This window comes from Anolis carolinensis, chromosome 2 (assembly GCF_035594765.1).
Source record: "Anolis carolinensis isolate JA03-04 chromosome 2, rAnoCar3.1.pri, whole genome shotgun sequence".
NCBI classification, from domain to species: domain Eukaryota; kingdom Metazoa; phylum Chordata; class Lepidosauria; order Squamata; family Dactyloidae; genus Anolis; species Anolis carolinensis.
Window position 1 is genome coordinate 109,190,250 of NC_085842.1, and position 23,791 is coordinate 109,214,040.

At 38.9% G+C, this 23,791-nt stretch overlaps 1 protein-coding gene across 9 annotated transcripts in view; it reads right to left on the bottom strand.

Moving 5' to 3' along the window:
• Positions 1-23,791, bottom strand: part of septin8 (septin 8) — an 82,611-nt gene that overhangs the window by 35,971 nt on the left and 22,849 nt on the right. For 8 of the 9 annotated variants that reach the window (XM_062970384.1, XM_008104723.3, XM_008104724.3 and 5 more), the window contains exons 2-3: positions 8,483-8,597; positions 2,813-3,008 (exon numbers count right to left, since the gene is read on the bottom strand). In XM_062970384.1, the coding sequence (XP_062826454.1) occupies positions 2,813-3,008; positions 8,483-8,597 (311 nt within the window). Of the gene's footprint in view, positions 1-2,812; positions 3,009-8,482; positions 8,598-8,716; positions 8,799-23,791 lie in introns of those variants that run through there. The other variant, XM_016991450.2, reaches the window with a different exon arrangement.

The window sequence follows — 23,791 nt, forward strand, 5'->3', positions numbered from 1 at the left end:
AATTAAGCATGTGGTTTTGATCAAAATCAAAGATTTGATCTTTACAAGATTTTGCAGAAATCTTTTCCAGGCTGCACAGTTTTAAAAAAGGGGAGGGGTAATGGAAAGAGCAAGGAAAGGAAAAATTAATATGTTCTGAAACACCATGAAGAATCTCTAGGCTACATTTTCTTATCAATAAGTTTCCTTTTTCACTATGAGAAAAAGAAAAGAAAATACTTCCTCCACCCCATTCTTCAAACATTAATTGGTGAGTATCCATCTTGAGAAAGTGTATGAAAGGCCTCAAAAGCTAACTCAGGGTCCTCTAACATTTTGGCTGGCCCTAAAATAGATTTTACCCTGCTTTTGGGTGGAAAGCCATTGGCTTTCCTGATATTGTTGAACGATAGCTATCACCAACCGCTGGTCATGGAGACTGGACCAATGGGAGTGGGAGTGTAATGCTGTTCCTCAGCCCTCAGAATTTTACTTCTTCTTCTAACAGATCAACAGAACCATCTAACCAAGGCATTGCAAAAGAAATCACTGCTTCTCCTTAGCACTTTCATTGCCCATGAACAGCTCCAGCTTCTCAAACCAAATAAGCCAAGGATGGAAGAATGAAGCCCTAAAATACAAAAGAGGCTTAAGCGATCTTGCTAATCCCAGAATTATAGAGTTGGGAATGATTCAATGGGCCATTCTGTCCAACCCACCATCAATCCAGGAATCCACAGCCAACGTGGCTATCTAACATCAGCTTTAAGTATCTCTAATGAAGGAGAGTGCTCCATTACTTTCTGGAGCAGTCTCTGCCTCTGCTGAATAGCTCTTTTGGAAAAGAAAGCCTTTAGTTGGAATCTCCCTTCTTTTAACTTAAACCTATCAATTTGTTTTCTAGTCTTTGGAGCAGCACAAAACAAACTCCCTCGATATTCCACATGACTACCTTTCAGATATTTAAAGATGGCTATCAAATCATTACTCTGGTTTCAGTTCTCCAAGCTAAATAAACAATGATAAACACTGGATTAATCAGTGGGTTGTGCATTTTCCGGGCTGTGTGGCCATGTTCCAGAAGCATTCTCTCCTGATGTTTCACCCACATCTATGGCAGACATCCTCAGATGTTGTGAGATATATTAGAAAACTCACAATCTGAGGATGCTTGCCATAGATGTGGGTGAAATGTCAGGAGAGAATGCTTCTGGAACATGGCCATACAGCCTGGAAAATGCACAACAACCCAGTGATTCCAGTCATGAAAGCCTTCGACAACACACTGGATTAGTCCATTTTCATTCAGAAGAACAAACAATAAAAGAGGACCAAACAAGATTCTACAACAATACAGGTTGCAAATTATTTTCTTCTCATTGTTCTCCGATGTATTAACCTAAACCTATCTGGACAATTAATAGTGTGTGGTCTTTCAATTGAGGTTGGTGGGTTTAAGCCAATCTTGGCTTTGTTATTGTTGCTTTGATCTCTGACCAGTTATACTTTTGCTCAGCCTCAATGTGAGGAACCCTGCAGATCTGAGATATATGTGAGTTTGAACTAACACATGAATGCCAAAGGACTGAAATGCTATGCATTCAATATTCTTTGAAATCTAAGTAGTAATTTGGTATTCCACAGAACACTATGAACATAATAAAGACCTCTTATTGCAAACACATTTAGTCCTAACCTGTGTGATTACAAAACTTGAACCACGGACAAGTACTGTCTGAATTGGTTAAGCATAGCCAAAGGAAGAGCAAAGACAGAAAATAGCTGCTATGAGCTATAAATGGTCCTCTTGCCCTTCCCATGCACAAGCACCTTCTGCCATTGAACTATTTACTCAAAAAAAGTGGTGGGAGGGGAAGTTGCATGCAGAGTAAAAGAACAGAAAGTAAGCATGAAAACATAGGTTATTTACCATTCTTTGGGGGAAGTAATAGATGATTTGCTGGATTGGATTATGGACTATCAAATTCAGCAGCTGTTTTGGTTGGGAGATTTTGGGAGTTGTAGTCCAAAAATGTAAATTTGCTCAGTTCTGACCATACTTTTTGGGCAATTTTAGGGGGAGGGGCATTTTGCACCCTAATCAAGAATGCCAGGATTCCACAAGATGTCAGCACTGCAGTTTAAAGTGGCATCATAGCACTATAATTGTGTTATGTGAATGGTCTCTGGTAGTGGATTAATATCACTGGCACCTTCTAGATTTTCTTCCTGTTATAAGAGGAACACCAACCATCATATTGGACCAAACAGCAACCTGCTTACTGTTACTGGAAGATGGGAAGAAAAAAGTAAAAATGGATGGAACAATTGAAGAAGCAGAACTTCAAGCCATATTTTCCGCAAAACAAAAGTATTTGGGGCAAAAAAATTTCATAGACTTGTAGAATGGATTGAAGTTTTGTTATATAGCTTAATTCTGGGGTAGACAACTTGGCACACTGCAGAGGTATCCAAACTTAGTCTGATGAAACACTTTAAAATTTCTTCTAGTCTTCTCCCCTGAACTACAACACTTCCCCATCAAAACAGGACTCCCGGGATTCTGTAGGATAGAGCCATGACATTTAAAGTGTTATCAAACTGTTTTAACTGGGCAGTATAGATGCACCTAAAGTATGATTGAACCTGACTGTATGTAGGTAGAGATATGAGTTTCCTGTTCCTGTTTCATTCTTATTTTTGAGATATAAGAAATGTTGCAAGCAGCTGATCCTGGGCTCTATGAAAGTGAAGCCAATTGCATTCCAAGTAGAATTATGTCACTTTATAAGCCCAGCATGTTTCTTCTGCAACAAACAGGAAAGTGACTTGCCTTTCATCTTTATTTATCTGATCGCCAAACCCCACTGCATCTACAATAGTCAGCTTCAGATGAACGTTGCTTTCCTGCAGATCGTACGTCCGTGGCCGCAAGCGAACTGTGTGCTCAAAATGACTGGCTTCTTCAGTCTCAAATGTCGTGTTAAAGAGTGTGTTCATCAGTGTGGATTTTCCAATGCCAGTTTCACCTAAGAAATGTAAGAATAACAGAAGAAATTGATACTTTTTCCTATAACAATTTGTGGATATTCTGAAGTAAAGCATGCCCACAGAATTTTCCTATTCCTTTTTTTTCAAACCCAGACTCCTAACGAACAGTACAAACATCTGTATATGCAATTCCTCACTCCGTATCAAATGTAAATGCTGCATCCTATTCCTTTTCCACTTCCTTTATTTTAATAGCACACAGCAGTATCCTTTCACTGCTATAAACATTTTCAGTTTTGAAGTACAGTGTTCTGCAAAGAAGTTCAGTCTTTTTCACTTTTAACGAGTTGCAGGCTAGTTTTGCTCTTCACACTATAAAACTTGAAACAGCTGCAAGATGTGAAGACCAATAAGACAAAGGGCTGCGCAATCTTAGCATATACCAAGGCATTATGACGTCAGAAATGTATACTGCCCTCTGGTAACCAAAGGAAATATATGCATGAATTTAACAGAGAGAACACTTCCAATACTCAAACTGTTGTTCAAAACAAGAATCTATCCTTTGACTCACCAGGAATTGTTGTGAAATAGAAAACCAATACATTTCAACAGAGGATAGAGCTCCAGAAACACCCAAGTTGGCACTTGATGATGCAAGGAAGTACTGCTGGCAAAGCTGGCAGTGCAAATGGGAACAGAAGCAGGGAATATTTCACTCCTGGCCATGGCTGGCAGCTACCCAAACTTGTGAAATAGTAGTACAATAGTATGGGTATATTTTGAAATATGAACTAACAAAAAGCATTCAAAGCTGGCCCAAGCCAAGTAATAACTGAAATTCTTTCAAGATGTTCCAAGCAGTAGAAAGATTATTCATACATTTCTTTTGATTTATAGTCTTTCACTTTAATCCCTTCTCCCCACCCACAATGCTGCCTCAGCACTCATTGCTAGCTCTTCCTGTCAAAACTGACATCATCTACTATATTAATTTGTGTTGAATGCAGAACAAAGGCAGAGATTCAAAATTCTTATGAGTCCTAAGGTCAAGCTATTTTCATTTTCTAGGCCAGTAGTTCTCAAGCACATTTATCAAAGCTGTTGTCCAGATAGGACACAGGATTTTCAATGCAATTGCTATGAATGCACTCTCCATCCATACCCATGTTCTGCAAGTGTGATATGCTATTACCTTTGCATTACAATTAATGTGACAGTAAAATTTATAGTCATCCAAATGAGAGATTGTTAAAGAAGATTCTAAAAGCACACCAATACACATACATGAGAAATATTCTCTGAACAAATCTTGATAAAAAGCCCCATGACCCTTAGGATTGCCACAAGCTGGAAACAACTTGAAGGCATACACCAATAGTTATCAATAGACACCTTGAGTATATTAAAAAAATTTCCTGAGCTATTTTTGTATATTGTATATTATGTATATTGACATTTTTAAAAAAGCTCTGATGTCAAGCCTTTTTTGAAACTTTCCATATTGGATGGCTAGTGTATAAAAAGAACAAAAGGAATCTATGGATTTTTTTTTTTGTTTCAGCTAAATCTGCAAATAAAAGCAATATTTGGCCTTGTACATTGGTTTGCCCTGAAGCCAGAATCTGTTTCCTTGCCAATAAAACAAAGATCATATGCACTTATGTGTTTCTGGTTAAAAAAAAAATCAGTCAAAGGACTGAAGTATCATTGCCGCTAGCAAATTGTTCCAACATGATAGCAATTATACAAACATAACAATAATATTCCATGTGAAATCATGAAGTACTGAGAGGTGTATCTCTCAACATATGAACAGGAAAGAAGACAGAAAACCCAGAGGCATGCATATAGTCCTTTCCCTCATATTGAGCTTCCGAAATATGCTCAAAAGAGCAAGCCATGTTCAGTATCTTCAGAAATGCATAACATTAAACCATAACTATAGTTTGAAGATGTTTTATAGTTCGACTGAAGTTCTTTTGTGCTAAGATAAGTTTCCAGAAACTGAAGAAATCAGATCAACATTCATTTGTTATACACACTAATCATTCACTTTTTGCATCTTTGTTTAAACCAGGGGAAGATAAAGCTATTTTGGACAATTATTCAGCATGATCAAAAGCATACAAAGGAGTCACAGCTGAGTCACAGACTTTACGACTTAAGGGCTTAAGTATCTTCACTACCTACATCTTCCATTAAAAAGTGGGATCAGTTATCAGGACATACCCATGACACTGAAAAACAGCCATTATATTGGAACCACATTGCATAACTCAAAAACGGTGAACAGAGAGCTTAGGAACCATATGCAGTCCTAGTTTGGGTTTGGCGAGTACATTTTTGAAACACCTGGACCCTTCACAAGTGCTATGGATACTCCTCTCCCACTCAAAATTGTTTTGGTTAAGAAAGGGGAGTTGTCAATCCTCATTTCCTAGGCCTTCCCATGTCTTGTTTTGTTTTAAGATCCTTCACCCATAAAAACAATTCTACACAAATGGAAGTTCGGTCACTTCTGTTTTTGCATTTATGAGATGAGCCATGGCTCCCAGAGGTTCCCCAGGTGGATGAGCTGACAAACAGGCTGACCTGACAATGAGACAGCTCCCTCCCTTCCTTAAAAGCAGCAAACAGGAACCGGGCTATGGCGCAGCTGGTTAGTAGCCAGCTGAAATAAATCACTACTGACTGAGAGGTCATGAGTTCGAAGCCCAGGTCGGATTAAATGCCCAACAATTAAATAGCTATTAAATAGCCCCAGCTCATTGTTTACCTAAGCAACCCGAAAGACAGATGCATCTGTCAAGCAGGAAATTTAGGGACCGCTTATGCGGCGAGACTAATTTAACTAATTTACGTCACCATAAAAATGTCCAGCAGCGTGTGTAACATGAGGAAGTACTCCATCAAGGACTCGGGAGTCACAGTGGATGATGAAGCAGCAGCTCCTCCTGTGGCCAGAATCGAGCATACCCTCATGCAGCCAGAAGCTAGGAAATGTCAAATAGCCTCTGTGTCTTTGTTTGTGTGTGTCGTATGTCTAATGGCATTGAATGTTTGCCATGTATATGTACATTGTGATCCACCCGGAGTCCCCTTCAGAGTGAGAAGGGCGGAATATAAATACTGCAAATAAATAAATAAATAAATAAATAAATAAATAAATATCATTACATTGCTCCTCCTCCTGCACAAATCCATGTTGTGGTGTTGTCAACAGCATGATGCCATTTCTGCTCCTAGTAATCATAGCCCCATGGTGATACCATAATACAAGAAAGGGAGGAGAAACTTCAATATGCTAGCAGCATTTGGGCGCAGCCATAATGGTGTGGTTTCTCACAATGTAGATGCACCTTGTGCTCATAGGCCACTTCTCCTCCAAGGCAATAGCAGAAGCAGTTTTTCCCTTTTGTAATTAGCCAGTATCAGTTTTGCATGTGAACATGGCAGAACTGTGGCTAGTCTCACAACCACTACAAAATTTACTGGGCAATTGCAAAAGCAATTCGCCCAACACTGGAAAATGACATACATATTCCACAGGTTTCAAAAGGGCTTGAAATAATCTGCTAAGAGATCTTTATTTGATCCCTTTCACAAGAAGCTACAGTAGGACTGGAACAAATAGATGTAAAAAAAGACATAATAACTGTTTGTTGACATTCTAGTAACAAACAAAGGACAATGTTATCTCTAGGAATCTCTAAATCAGTGTGATTCTGGTTAACATCCTCCAGTCATACTGGACCACCTAGAGATTTGAAGAGAGAACAACTCTCTAGGAGTCTCTAGGTCCCCCAATGCACTTCTCTGATCAGCCTGACCATAAAATCATGCTGGAAGATCTTCTCTCTAGAAATCTCAGTTCAGTGGGCCTCTGAGGGCTGACTATTCAAGCGAAAAAGCCTTTCGTGTGCTATGCTGTTTATCTTAGTCATTATTTTAATAGTTCTGATTTTTACAGCTTTTAATTTTATTGAGTTTAATTATACCTTTAGCATTGTATGGTGCATTTTGTACAGGTTGAGAATTCCTTATCTGAAATGTTTGGGACCAGAACTGTTTTGGATTTGTGGTCCCCCCCCCCCCCCCAGATTTTGGAATACCTCTATTTGCATATATGTACATAATGGGGGATCTTGGAGATGAGACCAAGTCTAAACATGTAATTCATTTATCTTTTATGTACATTTTAGTCACATAGCTTGAATAGAATATTCTGAAATCATTTTGTACATGAAACAAAGTTTGTATATACTGAACCACTGGAAAGCAAAGGTGTCACAATCTCAGTCACCCATGTGAACACTTTTGGATTTCAGAGTATTTGGATAAAGGACGCTCAAATCATGGCCTACATGCGTAAGCGACTTCTCAAGAAACAGCAGCAACAAACAACCATGCCTTTACCACAAAAATATAAAGTTGACAGACAGCAAGATAGATGATATCACTCAAGGGCACCTTTCCAAATGGGTTTCCCTGCTCCCTAGGAAAAAAATTACTGAGATTGATACTGCATGATTAAGTTTCAGCTCAACCCTTGAGCGATTATGTTGCAGCTCAAATTTTAGAGATTTCAGTTCCTAGCATCTCAGCCCTTCTGAGCACAGCAAGAGACATTGAAGAGCATGATTTGAAAAGAAGTGCTGAGAAATATGGGGAAATCCTTTACTCCTAGTCAACATGCCTAATCATTTATCCAGAAGTTGGAAAAGTTACTTTTTGGGGTCTAAATCCAATTGCTAAATCCAACTAGAGCAGATCTATTGCTGAAAGGTAGGGCAACACATGCCCTTCTCATGTATAAGTCTAGACATTTTAGTTTAGAAAACAAGCCCAAAATCCTCAATTGACCCATCCACCTTAACTTTTATCATAAAAGAACCTTGTCTGAGTAGAGTGCGAAAGGCAAGAACTTCATCCATCCCAGTACTACCTAAAAGAAGCACTAACCCCACCTATTCTCTCTGCCATGGTGTCACTTCTGCCTTTTTGAATGCCTTGGGGGGGGGGGGGGGGAATGGCAGTGGTGGCAGCCAGGGGCAGCTGGCCCTTGAGGCTGAATCAGTGCATTCCCCTTCTGCAAAATGACTTTCGACTAGTCCGCGGATCACGTCAAAATCTATAGTTTTGGTCCCCAAGTCTGCCCTCAATTTATACATAAGCTTGAATTACACATGACCATATATGCTATGTAAAATCCACAAATGTAGGTCAACTCTAGTTAGGATTAGCAACTGGATTTAGTCTATTGACTACAACTCTCAGAATTTCCAGCCATAGGGATGGCATATTCTGAGATTCTCCAGGATCTCAGGCAGTTTCTTCCACATCTCTTGCTACCTGATCCATTCAAATGGAAGTGCCTGAGCATAAGACCTTCTGTGCACAGATCAGTTCTTCTTCCAATGAGTTACAGGCCTCCTACTCCCTTCTGACAACTTGGTTTCTGTGTTTTTATTCCCGGGCACTCCTCCTTCACAGAAAACATGCTACTCACCCACGCAGAGGATGTTGAAGCTGAAGCCTTGTGCCACAGACTTGCTGACAAGTTGATCGGGAAGACTGTCAAATCCGACATGGCCTCCTAGAGCAAGATTCCGCTTCTCCTCGTTCTGTTAAAGACACAAGGGATGCCATTTAGCTGGGGTTTACAGCAGGGAAGTCGCTGACAGCTTGTAGAGTCAGAAAGAGCTTGAGAAAAATTATTTTACAAGTTGTAAAGGAAGGTTACCATTTCCCCTGAAGCACAGATAACTTCCCAAGTCACAGAAGCAACCCTACTGCCACCCACACAGAGGTTTATTATATTTTTATGTGTGCCACATTCCAGACATACTGGTAATTATTGTCAAGCATCAGAAGGAAACGCAAATCCCTCCCTGATCTTAACAGGGAATTATCTTAAAGAGACAGAAGACTAAATTATGAAGTCACACTAAAAGGAAAAATCAAAATACCTTAAGATCTTCCACCAACATAATTAAAGTCATTTGTGGGGGTGGTAGTGGTATAATTCACATATTTTATTTATCACCCATAATCTATTCATTTCCTAAAGTGCCCTTACATCTGAATCATGTGACATGAGTGCTGCTTCTTAGGAGTCCTTGATCAGTTTCCTTGGACTCGGCTGTAAGCAGCTTTGTTCAATCACTCTCCTGTGGAGAGTGGGGGTTGTGGGGCAAGGGGCTGCGCAATGAGACTAGGGAAACACCTCACCTTGCCATCTGCAGCTGTATCACTGTTTCTTGTGACACAAATATCCTGTTCTAACCTCATCCCTTTTCCATCTCCAGGAACATCCACCTGTTCCTTTCCTCTTGGCATCAGATTGAAAATGCTTTCCCAAGAGCTTTGTTTGTATCAGATGCAGCTAACATTTTAGAAAGTGAACAGCATGTACAAATCATGGCATTAGAAAAGATCACATTAACTAGGTTTAAAGCAGACCTTAGAAATGTTACTTTTTGAACTACAAAATGACCTCCCCCACCTGCACCTATCTGCAGGGGATCTAAATCATAGATAATAGTGAACCTTATCAAAATAAAGGACTTCTGGCCCAGGAGTACCACAGAATGCACTTGATGACTTAGAAAATGTCTGGAGATTACATATTATGTCACATGTGGATAAACAAAACCATAGATACCAGTTCCACAAATATGGGGGTCATACTGTACAGCTTCCAGGATCCCCTAGGATTCTGGGAGTTACAGTCCAAAAGAAAGGTAACATTCCCAAGCTTTGTACGACATGCAAGATATCCACACTGTCCAGACCACACTGAGTAAAAGGCTGTCACAAGGCACAAAAGCTGCCATTAAGTAATTCCAGTAGTTGCCATAACTTCTTAAGCAAGAGGACTGAGCCATATTCCACAAGAGAAGGTAACATAGACATTCACAGTCTCTAGCAAAACTTTTCATGTGCTGCAATTATTCATCAACAGAAGTGATGCTGCCACACATGTAGCAATGTCACCCACCTCCAGGGGCAGCAATGATATGCTAAGCAATGTATTTCAGAATGAAATGTTGCTTGCAACCAGTGTGGCACAGTGGTTTGAGCACTGGATTATGACATTGGAGACCAGTGTTCAAATCCCCACTTGGGCTCTAGAAAACCTTTGGGGGACCTCAAGCAAATCAGACACTTTCTATCTCAGAAGAAGGTAAAAGCAAATTCCTTCTGAATAAAACTTGCCTAAAATTTTTGTGATAGGGTTGCACAACAACAACAACAACAACAACCACCACCACCACCACCACCACCACTGAAGAATATCAACAATTTATGTTGGGGTTCTAGAAAGATTCCTCCCTCAATATAGAAGAACTAGAAATGAAGCATCAGACCTGTAAGATTAAAATTATATTGCTATTAAATGATAATAAATCCTTTTTCATTGATTTCATTTTACAACTGATCAGGAGTAGCTGGTGACTTTCATGTCAACAGAGAGATAATTCCACTCAAATCTTTTAGCCCCTAGATTGTGGAATGACCTGCCGGAATAGATCTGACAGCAAAATAAGCCATCAAAATTTAAAATTCTCTTTCGGCAGACCTACCTAGTCAATTTTAAACTAGTCATTATAAATTTACATTCTATTTGTACTCTATTTAAATCTCTGTAATAGGAATTTTAATGTATGTATTTGATGGCAATATAGTTTATTATATATATTTGATAGTAATGTGTTTTAACTGTGTTGTACCCCACCTCCAGTCATGAGAAGAGGTGGGTAACAAATAAAATGTAACAATAATAATATTTAATAAACAACAATAGTCCAAACTTTTTTTAAAAGCCTTCCACATTCTATCCCTTAAACTGATTCAGTACTTTTACAGTTTAGTCTAAAAGCCAGAGCGGATCCACTTCCCCAATGACACAGGAGCCATCAGTCACCAGTGCAACTACAGTATTTGGTTTCACTTACCAGTGATTGCAATGTAGAGAACTAACAAATAAATCAACAACCTCATTTGGCACTTGTCAAAGGAGACTCAGGCATAGTCTTCTGGCCTTTTTCCTAGTTGATTTTCTGGTCCTGCCTTCCTCTTATTTTTCAAGTGAATCCTGTCTGTCTATATGTCACAAAGTGAAGTCAGTTACATTATGCGACAAGGAAGTTGAATGATGGATGGGAGCCCATCTGTGAATTATTCAAGTCTTCCACATACTGATCCAGTTTGCTCTGGCCTCCAGAAATCTAGTGCCCAAGTTCTCTAGATTTCTGCCAGCATCAACATTATTAAAAATGTTTCACATACAGCTCCCTATCTCAAACCAAAATGACTTCTGAAGACATCCAGAGAGGAACTGAACTCATTTATTACTTCAAAAGTTGTCTGTTCTGTTTTACAGGACTACCTTTCTTGCAATATAAAACATATCCAGTGTTTGAGAACCACTGGTCTAGGGAGCTTTTCCCTATTAACCTCCATGTCAAAGACAGACATGAGAAACCAAGGTTCCCGCTCTACATATCACTGCACCCTCATGCTGAGAAGAGCTACAGTACATGTATTAAATACATGCTTCTCATGTAGTTCTAATAGGTCCAGGAGATCTGCTAGAAAAAATTCTGGCAATTTCAGTGTCAACTCCTATCAAATAAGACAGTGGGAAACAGATAAACATCCATCTTGATGGATCATCTCTCTCAGTTCCCGTCCCCGTCTCCATAAATCTTCCCATGATATTTCAGTAAGCAGGACAGTTGAAGGAAGCAAAATGTTTGCAAAAAGCCTCAAATGATTGCCAAATTAGCAAAAAATATTTTCAGGAAAGAGATGAAGGCTTCTCTCCCAAACCCAAAGATTAACAAATAAACAAAATAAAATATTAGCTTGTTCAGTTCAAGCACAACTGGGACATTTTTACTGTCTTCATTCAAAAGACAAAGCACACACTCATTTATTTGAAATAAGAAAACTCTGGCATTAAAGTTTCCTTTGAAATCATCTCACCAATTTCTGACAGCTTCGATACAATCAAATGATGCTTCACAGTGGGATAAGGACCAAACATTTGGAATTTGCCACATTTGGACCACAACATATAAACTTCAATGAGCCAAGGATCTCACTCTTCCAATCTGAACAGAGTATTAAGAGAGATGATCCATGTGAGAAGCAATCCTGGAACATTAGGATTCATCCCCACGCAGAAAACCACGGACCCCAAAAGTCATGAACAACTCCTCCTACATAGTTATTTAGTCCCCTAGGGACATTCCCATTACTGGAGCTTGGAACCTCTCTCTCGGGATTAATTTCAACTGTTTGGGATGGATTGTGGGAGGGTTTCTTACTATGACCAAAGGAGGCACCACATTCTCAATCCTGCTTTCTCAATTCACATTCCAACTTAACACAAGCACAAATTAAAGCAGTCAAATAATTTCTGCTCACAAATTGCATTCTAAGTGAAAAAATTACCTAGGCAAAACATAAATATGAGTGAGAAATATACAAATATACTCTTGAAGACTATCAGCATTTCCACTGCCTGGAAACGGAAGTAAACAGGGGTTTGGAAGAAAGGTATGATTAGAATATGAATGCCCCAGAAGACCAAGAGAGATGTTTCTAGGCAACAGCCAATATCAGAAATATGAGGTTTTTTAAAAAAAAGACAGCCATAGCTAAATCATACTACAAACTAAGATATTTGTAAAAGGGGAGACTGAAAATTACTTAATACCATATGCTCCAGTTCTCCAAAGTGTTCAAAGGTGGCTTCAAAGTTTGACCAGACTATAATAAACATTTCATAACAATAACAAAATACCCAGAATGAAGAGCACTACTGTTGCAAACAGTGTGTTAAAGCACTGAGCTGCTGAACTTGCAGACTGAAAGGTCCCAGGTTCAAACCCCGGGAGCGGCATGAGCGACCGCTGTTAGCTCCAGCTTCTGCCAACCTAGCAGTTCAAAAACATGCCAATGTGAGTAGATCAATAGGTACTGCTCCGGCAGGAAGGTAACGACACTCCATGCAGTCATGCCGGCCACATGACCTTGGAGGTGTCTATGGGCAACGCCGGCTCTTCGGCTTAGAAATGGAGATGAGCACCAACCCCCAGAGTCAGACATGACTGGACTTAACGTCAGGGGAAACCTTTATCTTTTACTGTTGCAAACGGCGCTGTCCTACAGCAAGTTTTCATAATTCATAAACAACTGTTTTAATCACAGCACAGAAGAGGAGAGCAGAAGAAATCCATGAATAAAACCTTACCATGGATCCCTGCTGATATAGGCTTATACAGGTGGACCAGGTCATGCACTGAGAGCAACAAGTCATATTTGATGATGTAATGAGGCTCCCATGTTTGAAATCTCATCTTGCAAGGTACTATGCTTAGAACGGGTTATGTTCACTTGATCTTTCGATATTTCAATGAACAAGGGTGATAAATAGCCCTGGCAGTTCAAACACACTATTACAGCAAGAGTTTGGGAAAGTTACTTTTTGGGCTGCCTCTCCCAGATCCACCTAGGTAGATTTCTGCCTATATGAAATCATACCCACTCAGAGCTTTCTGCCACTGTCGCTCCGACTTTCATCCCACCCATTTCATTGCTGTTCGTTCCTTGTAAAACCAAGGGACCAGTTTAGCTCCACCTCATAAGGAAGAAAGCTGCAGAGATATCATGTCCACTCTCCTAGTGAAGACTTTCTGTACATATTTCAGATTTCAATATTAATGTCAAAAATACGTAGTATGATCTTACATAGGATTTGTGCTACATTAGAACAGTAAAGACAAATATCTCTTAAGTAAAATAAACATTAAATATTAAATAACTAAAAAATAAAATAAGGTGTAAACACTAAGCTAATCTGGGAAACTGCTATTGCAACACATCCAATGAAGTGGTTTAAAACCAGTATAAAAAAAGATTAGGACTAAGTACGTTCCAGTCTACTTGGAATACACGAAGCTCATTCCAGAAGCATGTTTAAGAACTGGTCCAAGAGTAATCAACCAGGGCATCAATAGGAATCACCTGCCCAGGCAACATAAAAATCTCCAAGAAAAATTAGGAATCTTTTCTGATCCATAAGCATCTTGAGTCACATCATCTCCAGAGGCTCTGAGTCCCAGCAAGTCTAAATTTGACCAAGTAAGTGATCTGTTCATGCAACGGAGAACTTCTCCATTCACAGATTACCATCATCCCAACCCCTTGTACAGACCACAATGTCTAGAGTATGCCCAGAAGCATGTGTGGGGTCAAATACTACTTTGGACAATCCCATGGTTGTCATGGTGGACAGGAAGTCCTGAGTCACTCCCAAAGGGCAGCTTTACATGGATATTGAAGTCTCCTAGCGCCAGAAGCCATAGAGACCCCAACACAACCCGATACCATCCTAGCTAGTTCAGCAAGGGAGACTGATGGGTAGTAAACCAAGAAAACCCGTAGTCTGTCCCAGTTACCCAGCTATCAACTTCACCTCCCCCCCCCCCCCCCGGGGAAGAGATTAATTCCACCATCCACAACTACCACCATTACCTTAGCCAACCAGGTCTCTGTAATACATAGCAGGTCAGCATAGCTGCTATTTTATCATTCATCAACCTGTTATTAACCAGAAGCATTAATAAAGGAAAGTTATGCATTACAATGCAACTGTTTTGCATAACTAGACATAATCTTATACTGAGCTTTCAGGCATGAAAAATATATTCTAAAAAGCCAGGAAATAAATTGGGTTAGAATGCAAGCACACTCCCTTGAAATTGTACAAGGATATTAATATATTTTACATGACATAGTGCATACATCAACCACCTCCCACAGACAACTTAGTGTTAAATTAAGACAGTCTCAGATCAAGCAAAATGCTTATAGATGAATAGTAGTACAAGGAGCTAAGATACTAATGCAAGTATGGCTCTTCCACCCCTAAATGTGTAGAAGCTGGTAAAATGCCTGTGATTTCTGGGAGTTGAAATCCAAAACACCTGGAGGATCAAAGGTTGGGAACCACTGCCTTACAGGTATGGTTTATATAAACATAGACCTTATCTAGTTTAGGCACAAATATTTCCAATTACAAACATTCTCCCATCATCTCCCATCAACATTGCCAAAGTTGGTCATTTTAATTAAATACATTTGCCAATGAAAGTAATTATTCAATAAAGCATAGGACTTATCGATATCTGATTTTAGCCAATATCAATGTTACCAGCAACAGAAGTTGTCAATTAGGAAACTTATATTTCAACATACTATATATATTCATGTATAAATCTAGAAATTTTAGTCAGAAAATCAACTGAAAAAATCCCTGGGTCAACTGAATCTGGTCAATGCAAGTACTGTACCTTAATGTTTATGGGGAAATACGATACTTTAATCTGCCATGGAAAATCTAAAAGAAGCACTAACCCCCTCCATTCTCTCCACCTCACTGCCACTGCTGCCCTTTTTGAATACCTTGGTAGAAAAATAATGGTGGCCATGGTAGTTGGCCCTGTGCTCACATTTTCCTTTCTCCACAGAATGACCCTCAATTTATCCACAGGTTATGTCAAAATCCACAGTACCCCATAGTATGACAATTTTAACAGTGAAAATCTTACCAATTTTTTATTGAAAAGTGGTTTCCATGGAATACTTCTAGAGAAGCACACATCAATAATGTACTGCAGCTTGAAATAGCTTGGAAATCTTGGCAGCAGATATAAACCCTCAATAAATTATTATCACCACTATCACCCAGAAACACCCAGAACAATGGCAGCCTATCATTGATACACTTTACAGTTCTGAGAATTCATCTGATGTTGTGTTAATGCATTATCTGTCATCATTCTGAAAAACTAGAGAGAGTAAATAATCTTCTCTGTTTTTTTTATAATTTGATACATGTGTTGAATTTTTTTTTACCAATTGCCATGATTGTGGACAATCATTCATAATCATTGTTGTGAAATGCCACTGCATAGTGAAAAACTGTCACTTGTTCTCCCTGCAGTTTCTTGTGTCCAATCAGATGAAATGTAGATATACTTGACATTATGTCTAAAATGCAGCTGATGAAGTGGCAACAGTCATTATGAATGTATCTACCATTCCAGGCTAGTTAAAGCTGGAATAGTTGCAAAACAGGCCCTCCTTTTTGCGCACATGTATGAACTATTTTAGGAATGGTGACACTGGTAAATAATTAACAAAATGCAATATACAAAAGGAACAGCACTAAAACATTTCACCCTGTAGAGACCAACGCCCTGATCCCACACAATTTCAACTCAAGTAACATATAAATTACTGGTGACAAGAGAAGTGTCAGGATATTCAGGAAATGATGGGGGAAAGCAAGCAACACCTTTTTCTCTTAGCTTTTCTCTATGGGGTCTGGAGTGATTGCACCATTTGACTCACCACTGATAATCCAGCCCTGTTTTGCTGCAACAAACAAACATTACAGATCCTCCAGAAAGTGAAACAAAACTAATCCACATACCCTGTTTCCCCTAAAATAAGACATCCCCAGAAAATAAGACCTAGCAGAGGTTTTGCTGAATTGCTAAATATAAGGCCTCCCCTGAAAGTAAGACCTAGCAAAGGTTTTGTTTGGAAGCTTGCCTGCTGAACAGAACACCAAAGCATGCAGGATTGGTAAATGTACGTACCCTAGTGTGTTGTACATGGAAATATTGGTAGTAACAAGAAATTCTTGATAGGATTCACAGTTTGTCTGGTTATGCTGGTTTATGATGACAACTACTGTACAGTATATAATAAATGTTCATGTTTTTGTTCAACAATAAATGTGAATTCTTCTTCATGGAAAAGTAAGGCATCCCCTGAAAATAAGACCTAGAGCATCTTTGGGAGCAAAAATTTATATAAGACACTGCCTTATTTTCGGGGAAACACGGTAGCTTTACTTTTTAAAAGAAGATATGGTATGCCGAAATACTATTTATCACTATAATGATGCAAGAAGCTTGAGTCCCTTGAATTATCGATGGTTGAGGGAACAAACAATTTCTAAATGCTGAGAAAAATTATTGTAAATAACAGAACATTTTCTTTTTAGAAGCAGTGTGACTCTTCTGAGCTAATACTTCAGATCCTGTTTTAAAAGCTAGTTACAGAAAATCAAAGCTAAAACACCTTAGTGAACAACTGAACAAGTAGCTTGGATCTTGTGCTTTCCAATCTTTCTAACCTACTACTAGTCAGCATATTATATATATAGTAGGCTGAAGCAGATCTGTATTTTCAGATCTGTGTGCTTTTGTATCTAATTTGTACAGCTGTCTCTGTTCTTTCCAATAAGAAGTATGTGTAACCTGAAAGTTTCAAAGTCCTACACTAACCACAAGCTGAGCTGCTACAAGAAGGTCATCTCTTCTCTTTTTGCTCTGGAAACTGCAGGGTAAGTAGTCTACATTACTCCAAGTCTGGGACATAAGCCACCAAGTTCTGTGTTGATCTCAGCAGGGTTTCTGATGATTTGCTTTCCAAATGCAGCCCCCATGCTTCCTGACAAGATGCTCCTTGAAACTTGGTAGATCTTGAGAAGCTGCTTCCAGCTCTGCATGAAGAGAAAAGAAAGGAGGAGGAATGTCCCCAGAATGCACACAACTAACAGTGGGAAAGGCAAGATAATTTTTCATTTCCCTTTCTTCTCCTCTTCTGTGCTTTTTCAACTAGAGAAGTTTTTATTGGTCTGCTAAGCCTGCTCATTATGGTTGGTAAGTGAAGGAACAAAACGTATCCAAACAGCTAAAGAAACTATGGCTTTTGAAGACAATAGGACCACTGAAAAGCCAAGGATGCTTTCTATGAGAAGAAAAAGTGGAATCTGGGCTCAAATCAATTCATTTCAGTGTTGACTAAACAGAAGGCAACATGGCAGAGAACCAACATCCACCTCATCTCAACATGTTTTGTTTTACCTCTGTTGCATTTTTGTTTCTAATTTAGTATTTTTATTGCAGTGATTTTGAAACTATGTTTTCCATCACTTTCTTCCAAATGCTGGAAATCAGATGAAACAAATTTTTATTGTAGGAAAATCAACTGACAAACTGATTTCAAGGTTCTTCTGCTCTAATGTTCCAGTTTTAAGATTGAAGAACCTCTTGCTTTTGGAGGCTTCAAATCAGTATATTGAAACCTCTTCGGCCACATCGGTTCCTCTCTCCTAAATTCTATGCCTCTTTCCAGTGTACACCTGCTTTCTGAGAAGTAAGTCTCACTGAACCTTTTTTTTTTGTTGTTGTTGGTTTGTGCTTTCAAATCTTTTCCAACTTACGGTAATGCTAAGGAATACCTATCACAAAGTTTTCTTGGCAACATTTTTTCAGAGAGCTCGATTATTTTGAAACACCCTGTATTTTATCACCAGCTGCACCAAGAATACTATGTGAAGAATAGAGATAGAAACTTGCATCTATGGAATATACTTTTAAAAGTATTATCTGCCTCAATAGTGCACCAATGAAAATAATCATTTATGTTTTTATTTGTTTGAACATAATGCATTTTTTACAGTTACTGGCCCACCAAATCACTATCCATACAGAGACTGAAAATGTAATCCTCTTATTTAAACTATGTACTCAGTGTGAAAGAACCAGTGTGGTATAGTGGTTGAGCATTGGACTATGCCTGTGGAGACCATGATTCACATCTCCCCTTAGCCCCAGAAGCCCATTAGGTGATCACACTGTTTTAGCCTCAAAGGAAGGCAATGGCAAATATTCTCTGAACAAATTGGCAGGAAAAAAGCATGGTAAGTTCACAGCATGATTACAACAAAACAAATGTGAACTCTAGGAAAAAAATAAATGATTTATACAGTATGCAGTATTTTATACAGTAGAGTCTCACTTATACAACACTCACTTATCCAACGTTCTGGATTATCCAACACATTTTTGTAGTCAATGTTTTCAATGCATTGTGATATTTTGGTGCTAAATTCGTAAATACAGTAAATACTACATAGCATTAATGTGTAATGAACTACTTTTTCTGTCAAATTTGTTGTATAACATGATGTTTTAGTGCTTAATTTGTAAAATCATAACCTAATTTGATGTTTAATAGGCTTTTTCTTAACCTCTCTTTATTATCCAACATATTCACTTATCCAACGTTCTGCCGGCCCATTTATGTTGGATAAGTGAGACTCTACTGTACCAGTAAAGCAATTAGTCCCCACGACCAGTATGGAATAGAAATATTAACTGGTTAATTAATTAATATAGTGTGGTGGCAAGATACATATTAACAGCAGTATGGATTAACTACTTGTTCCATGATGTTATGTCATCAACTGTTCAATGGAAACATGAAGATATGGGCTAGCATGTTGCTGTATTAAGTTATGTAATAAAATTTGCTTTGATGCAAAATGATAAACTTCAAACATGCTTTTAAAACTTGGATGCTGTTTATCAACTATTAGATGATGCACAGACCAAGTGAGCTGTCCATGTTGGCCATACTGAACCAACATGGAAAACAATAAGAAATAAGAAAAACTATCTTGTTAAGTTCAGGGGATTTTTTCAAAACCCAGTACAGTTCTATTTGATAATCACAAAAAAACCTCTCCTTAGTACCAAACAAAAACACTGGGACCAAGAGAAAACAAACTGCACAGCCCTCAGCCCATCAATGGGAAAGAAAAGAAAACACAGCAGTTAAGATTGCTAACTTTAAAGGTGAAAGCAATTAGCTGCAAATTCAAGTGGTATGTAACTCACATAAAACCTCTGCAAGGTTTGGCAAAAGCTTGGCAAACAGCTCCCAGACTCGGCAGGTTCTACTGATTACTTTAAAAATAAACCAACAGGAGAAAGTCTTTGACCTGGTTAATATCACCCAAGGTGCTCAATTAGAGCACAGCTGCAAGTCTGAATATCCTGAGCTCCAAGCTGTTGGCATGAAAGGTTAAGGTCAGGGCTGATTCCAGGGCAACAAAAGTGTGACATGACACAGATTTAGAACAGAAACTACAGAGATGGCTACTAGTCCATTGCCCAACACAATTCAAAGTATAAAGCAGCATATAGATTATGACCACTGCACCTATGTGACCGGTACTTGCATTTTCACTTACCTGCATCCAACAGAATATGTTCTCTGTGGGTATTTTCCAAATCCTCCATGCAGTTCTATGGTATGCTTTTGCCAGAGGTTACCACAGAGTTGCACTGGTGGGCCAAAAGAATGCCTAGAGAAGGCACCATGATTCTATGGTAACTTCCAGTGGAAGTTGTTCATTTCAATAGGGCCCAATATGATCTGTGACCATTTATTTTATTTATTTACAGTATTTATATTCCGCCCTTCTCATCCCGAAGGGGACTCAGGGCGGATCACATTATACATACATAGGGCAAACATTCAATGCCCATAAACACATCAAACAGACGCAGAGGCAATTTAACCTTCTCCTGAGGGGATGTTCAATTCCGGCCACAGGGGGGAGAAGCTGCTTCATCATCCACTCTGACGGCACTTCCTCATTCCAGGTTGTAAATTAGTTAAACTTGCCTCCCCACTTTTTTTATAAGTGGTACCTTATTTCCTACTTGATAGATGCAACTATCTTTCGGGTTGCTAGGTCAGCAAAGAGCAGGGGCTATTTTTTATTTTTAATTGACGGGTGCTCATCCCGCCACAGGCTGGCCTCGAACTCATGATCTCATGGTCATTTATTGCAGCTGCTCAACAGCCTGCGCCACAGCCCGGCCCCAAGTTCCCAAAGTAAGTCCAGGAACATATCGCCTGCGGATACAAGTGTTGTTCTGAATATATCACTTTATGAGCCTCACCACATTTTTGAGATGTTCACAGGAAGGCATTCTTTTATTCTCACAAATGAAGAACCTTCTCAGTGGCGGCTCCCAGGCTTCCACAAGAAGTTAGGTTGGCCTCTGCTCTCCTTATGCTTTCAAGCAAAAAACTATTTATTTTACCCATTAAATGGCTCTGCACATGAGTTACGTTGTACTCCCTTTCTCTTTCTTGTCATGTTTTTACATATTTAAAACCTAGTTTTGATTCAGTGTTTGTTTTTAATAGAATTGCTTTATTTAATGGCCCTCTAATAGTTCACCTACCTTATAACTGATTGATTTTTAAACTAAACTTTGTTTTAACTTGTATTAAAAATTGCCTTGGGGCAAGATATAAGTAAAACAAATACATACTTGACAGCAACACATGGAGCTCAGTTTTGGTTTTGTAATCTTTGAGTCTCACATTAGTCAAAGCAGAAAAAAATATCAGTTGAACATTATGACTGTGTTTCTGCTAACATTTAACTCATGCAAAACGGACTGGCTTAGGTTCTTGGGCAGATGCACAGATTTACCTGCCTCTCTAACTTCATGCTGCCATCCGCACCCACAAGTGAGGTATCCCTTCAACAAGAGGTAAGTGTCCTGGTCCCAACCACGAATCCTAGACTTACATTCAAGAGGGAGGAAGGAACAGAAAGCGGGCCTATGAGGGGAAGGCAAAGCCCATAATGTGAGGATTCTCAACTCAGGTCATTAGGAATACTGGACAATCTACTAAAGGTAGAAAATGGGTTATTTACTACAGATGGCCTTTCAAAAAGACAACTGTTATCAAAGGAGATTACAACATTTCAAAATGTAACCGAAGGGTCTTTCAGCTTAGAAAACACCATATTGCCATGTTGTTTTTTACCAACATTACTATTTCAGTAAACACTGTATCCTGTTTTGATAATACAGTAGAGTCTCACTTATCCAAGCTAAACGGGCCGGCAAAAGCTTGGATAAGCGAATATCTTGGATAATAAGGAGGGATTAAGGAAAAGCCTATTAAACATCAAATTAGGTTATGATTTTGCAAATTAAGCACCAAAACATCAGGTTTTACAACAAATTTGACAGAAAAAGTAGTTCAATACTAAGTAATGTTATGTTGTAATTACTGCATTTACAAATTTAGCACCAAAATATCACGATGTATTGAAAACATTGACTACAAAAATGGCTTGAATTATCCAGAAGCTTGGATAAGCGAGGCTTGGATAAGTGAGACTCTACTGTATTAGTGGGAGCTACTTTTGGAAGCATAATTGATTAAACTGGGTCCAATGCTCCCGTCCTTGCCTGAAGAAAGCTATTTTTGACAGAGGAGCAACCTGGAGCAATCTCCCTAGACTGAAAGCCTTTTCACATATAATTTGCTTCTGGTATGTTAGGTTTATGGGCCCAGCAATGTGTACTGCAATTTTGTTCTTTTACTGTTTGCTTTTATGGCTGTCACCAGTTTTACTACACTGTTTTTAGCTGCTTAATTGTTAAGAGTAAGTAAATGTTGGGTTAATATGCTTCTTCACATTGTTAACATTATCACAAGCAAACAACTGTTTTGATAATGCAGAGAAGAATTAAAAAAATAAAATAAGTGACATCCCACTGCTTAAGCTTTTATAAGAAGCAAAGAACGTCTTAATGTACTACTGGGTTCTTATTAATCACAGTTTCTCAAAAAAAAAGTCTTATGTTCCAATCTATGATTCTAGAAAGGCCACATCAGAACCTGCCACACCAGCAGAAGACACAGGAAAAGTCAATATTACACTTTCAGCATGGAGAAATTGCGAAGATTGTAGCTGTAGCACCATTGTTAGAAATGGAACCAAGGTGCTGAAAGGTTTCATGAATCCTTCGGAAATTAAGGAATCTCATGAGAACCACGAAGTCTAGAAAAAAGAGAGAAAACAGCCGTACATCACTGAACATACACAGCTGCACCTCCTCTTTTCTCCTCCCCAAAGCAACATACTCTGAAAATCTACTCTAGTAATAATAATAATAATTTTATTTTTGTACCCCACCACCATCTCCCCAGAGGGACTCGGGGCGGCTTACAGATATAAAACCAGCATACAGTAATATCAAATACAAAAACACACAAATTTAAAAGGCATTAAAAATCACAATCATTATAAAACACATGAAAAACACAGCAATAAAAACATAAAATGAGCTGGGCAAAGTGCACTGAGTGGAACTTGTAAACAAGAAGGAAGTTAAGGTGCTACAAGTAAGTGCCTCAAATCTCTGGGACACATTTACCCAAGTTATACACTGCCCCAGTTCTGCCAGCGGAAGTAGCTATGCCAGCAGAAAAACTGGACTGGGTTTCATCCAGAAGCTGCTTAAGACATTTTGTATGTCTGCCTATGGCACAGGAGGGCACACACATCAAATGCTCTGATTATGTTCCAAGTAAATGGTATTGATTAAAATGCCATTCCTTTGCTTTCTAAAAAGTTTAACAGCTTATAAAGTTCCTTTTCTGCTGCTCAGACATAATTCAGGCTCCTCACAGGGAGTTAAGAGGGAAAGGCACAAAAATTCTAAGAATACACTGGTTCTTTTAAACTGCCTTTGGACAAAGGTCAACTTGCTTCCACCATCAGTATGTCTGTATCCACATTTAAATTGTATGGCAGCGCTGTGAATTTCACAGTTTTCTTAGGCCAGGAATACTCCAAGGTAGTTTTGTCACTTCCTTTCTCTGAAATATAGCTTACACCACCAGGAATTCATTGATGGTTTCACACACAAGTACTAACCAGGGCTGACTTTGCTTAGCTTCAAGATCAGATGGGATCTGATGCCTTTAGGGTATTTTGTAGTTATGTCATAATTGCAGCCAAGAGTGGAGGTATTTGGGGAGAAAAATAATTAAGACTCCTTTAATGAGGAAGAGGGATGTGCTCAGAAGCTGCTAAGGAATTCTGGGAATCATCATTTAC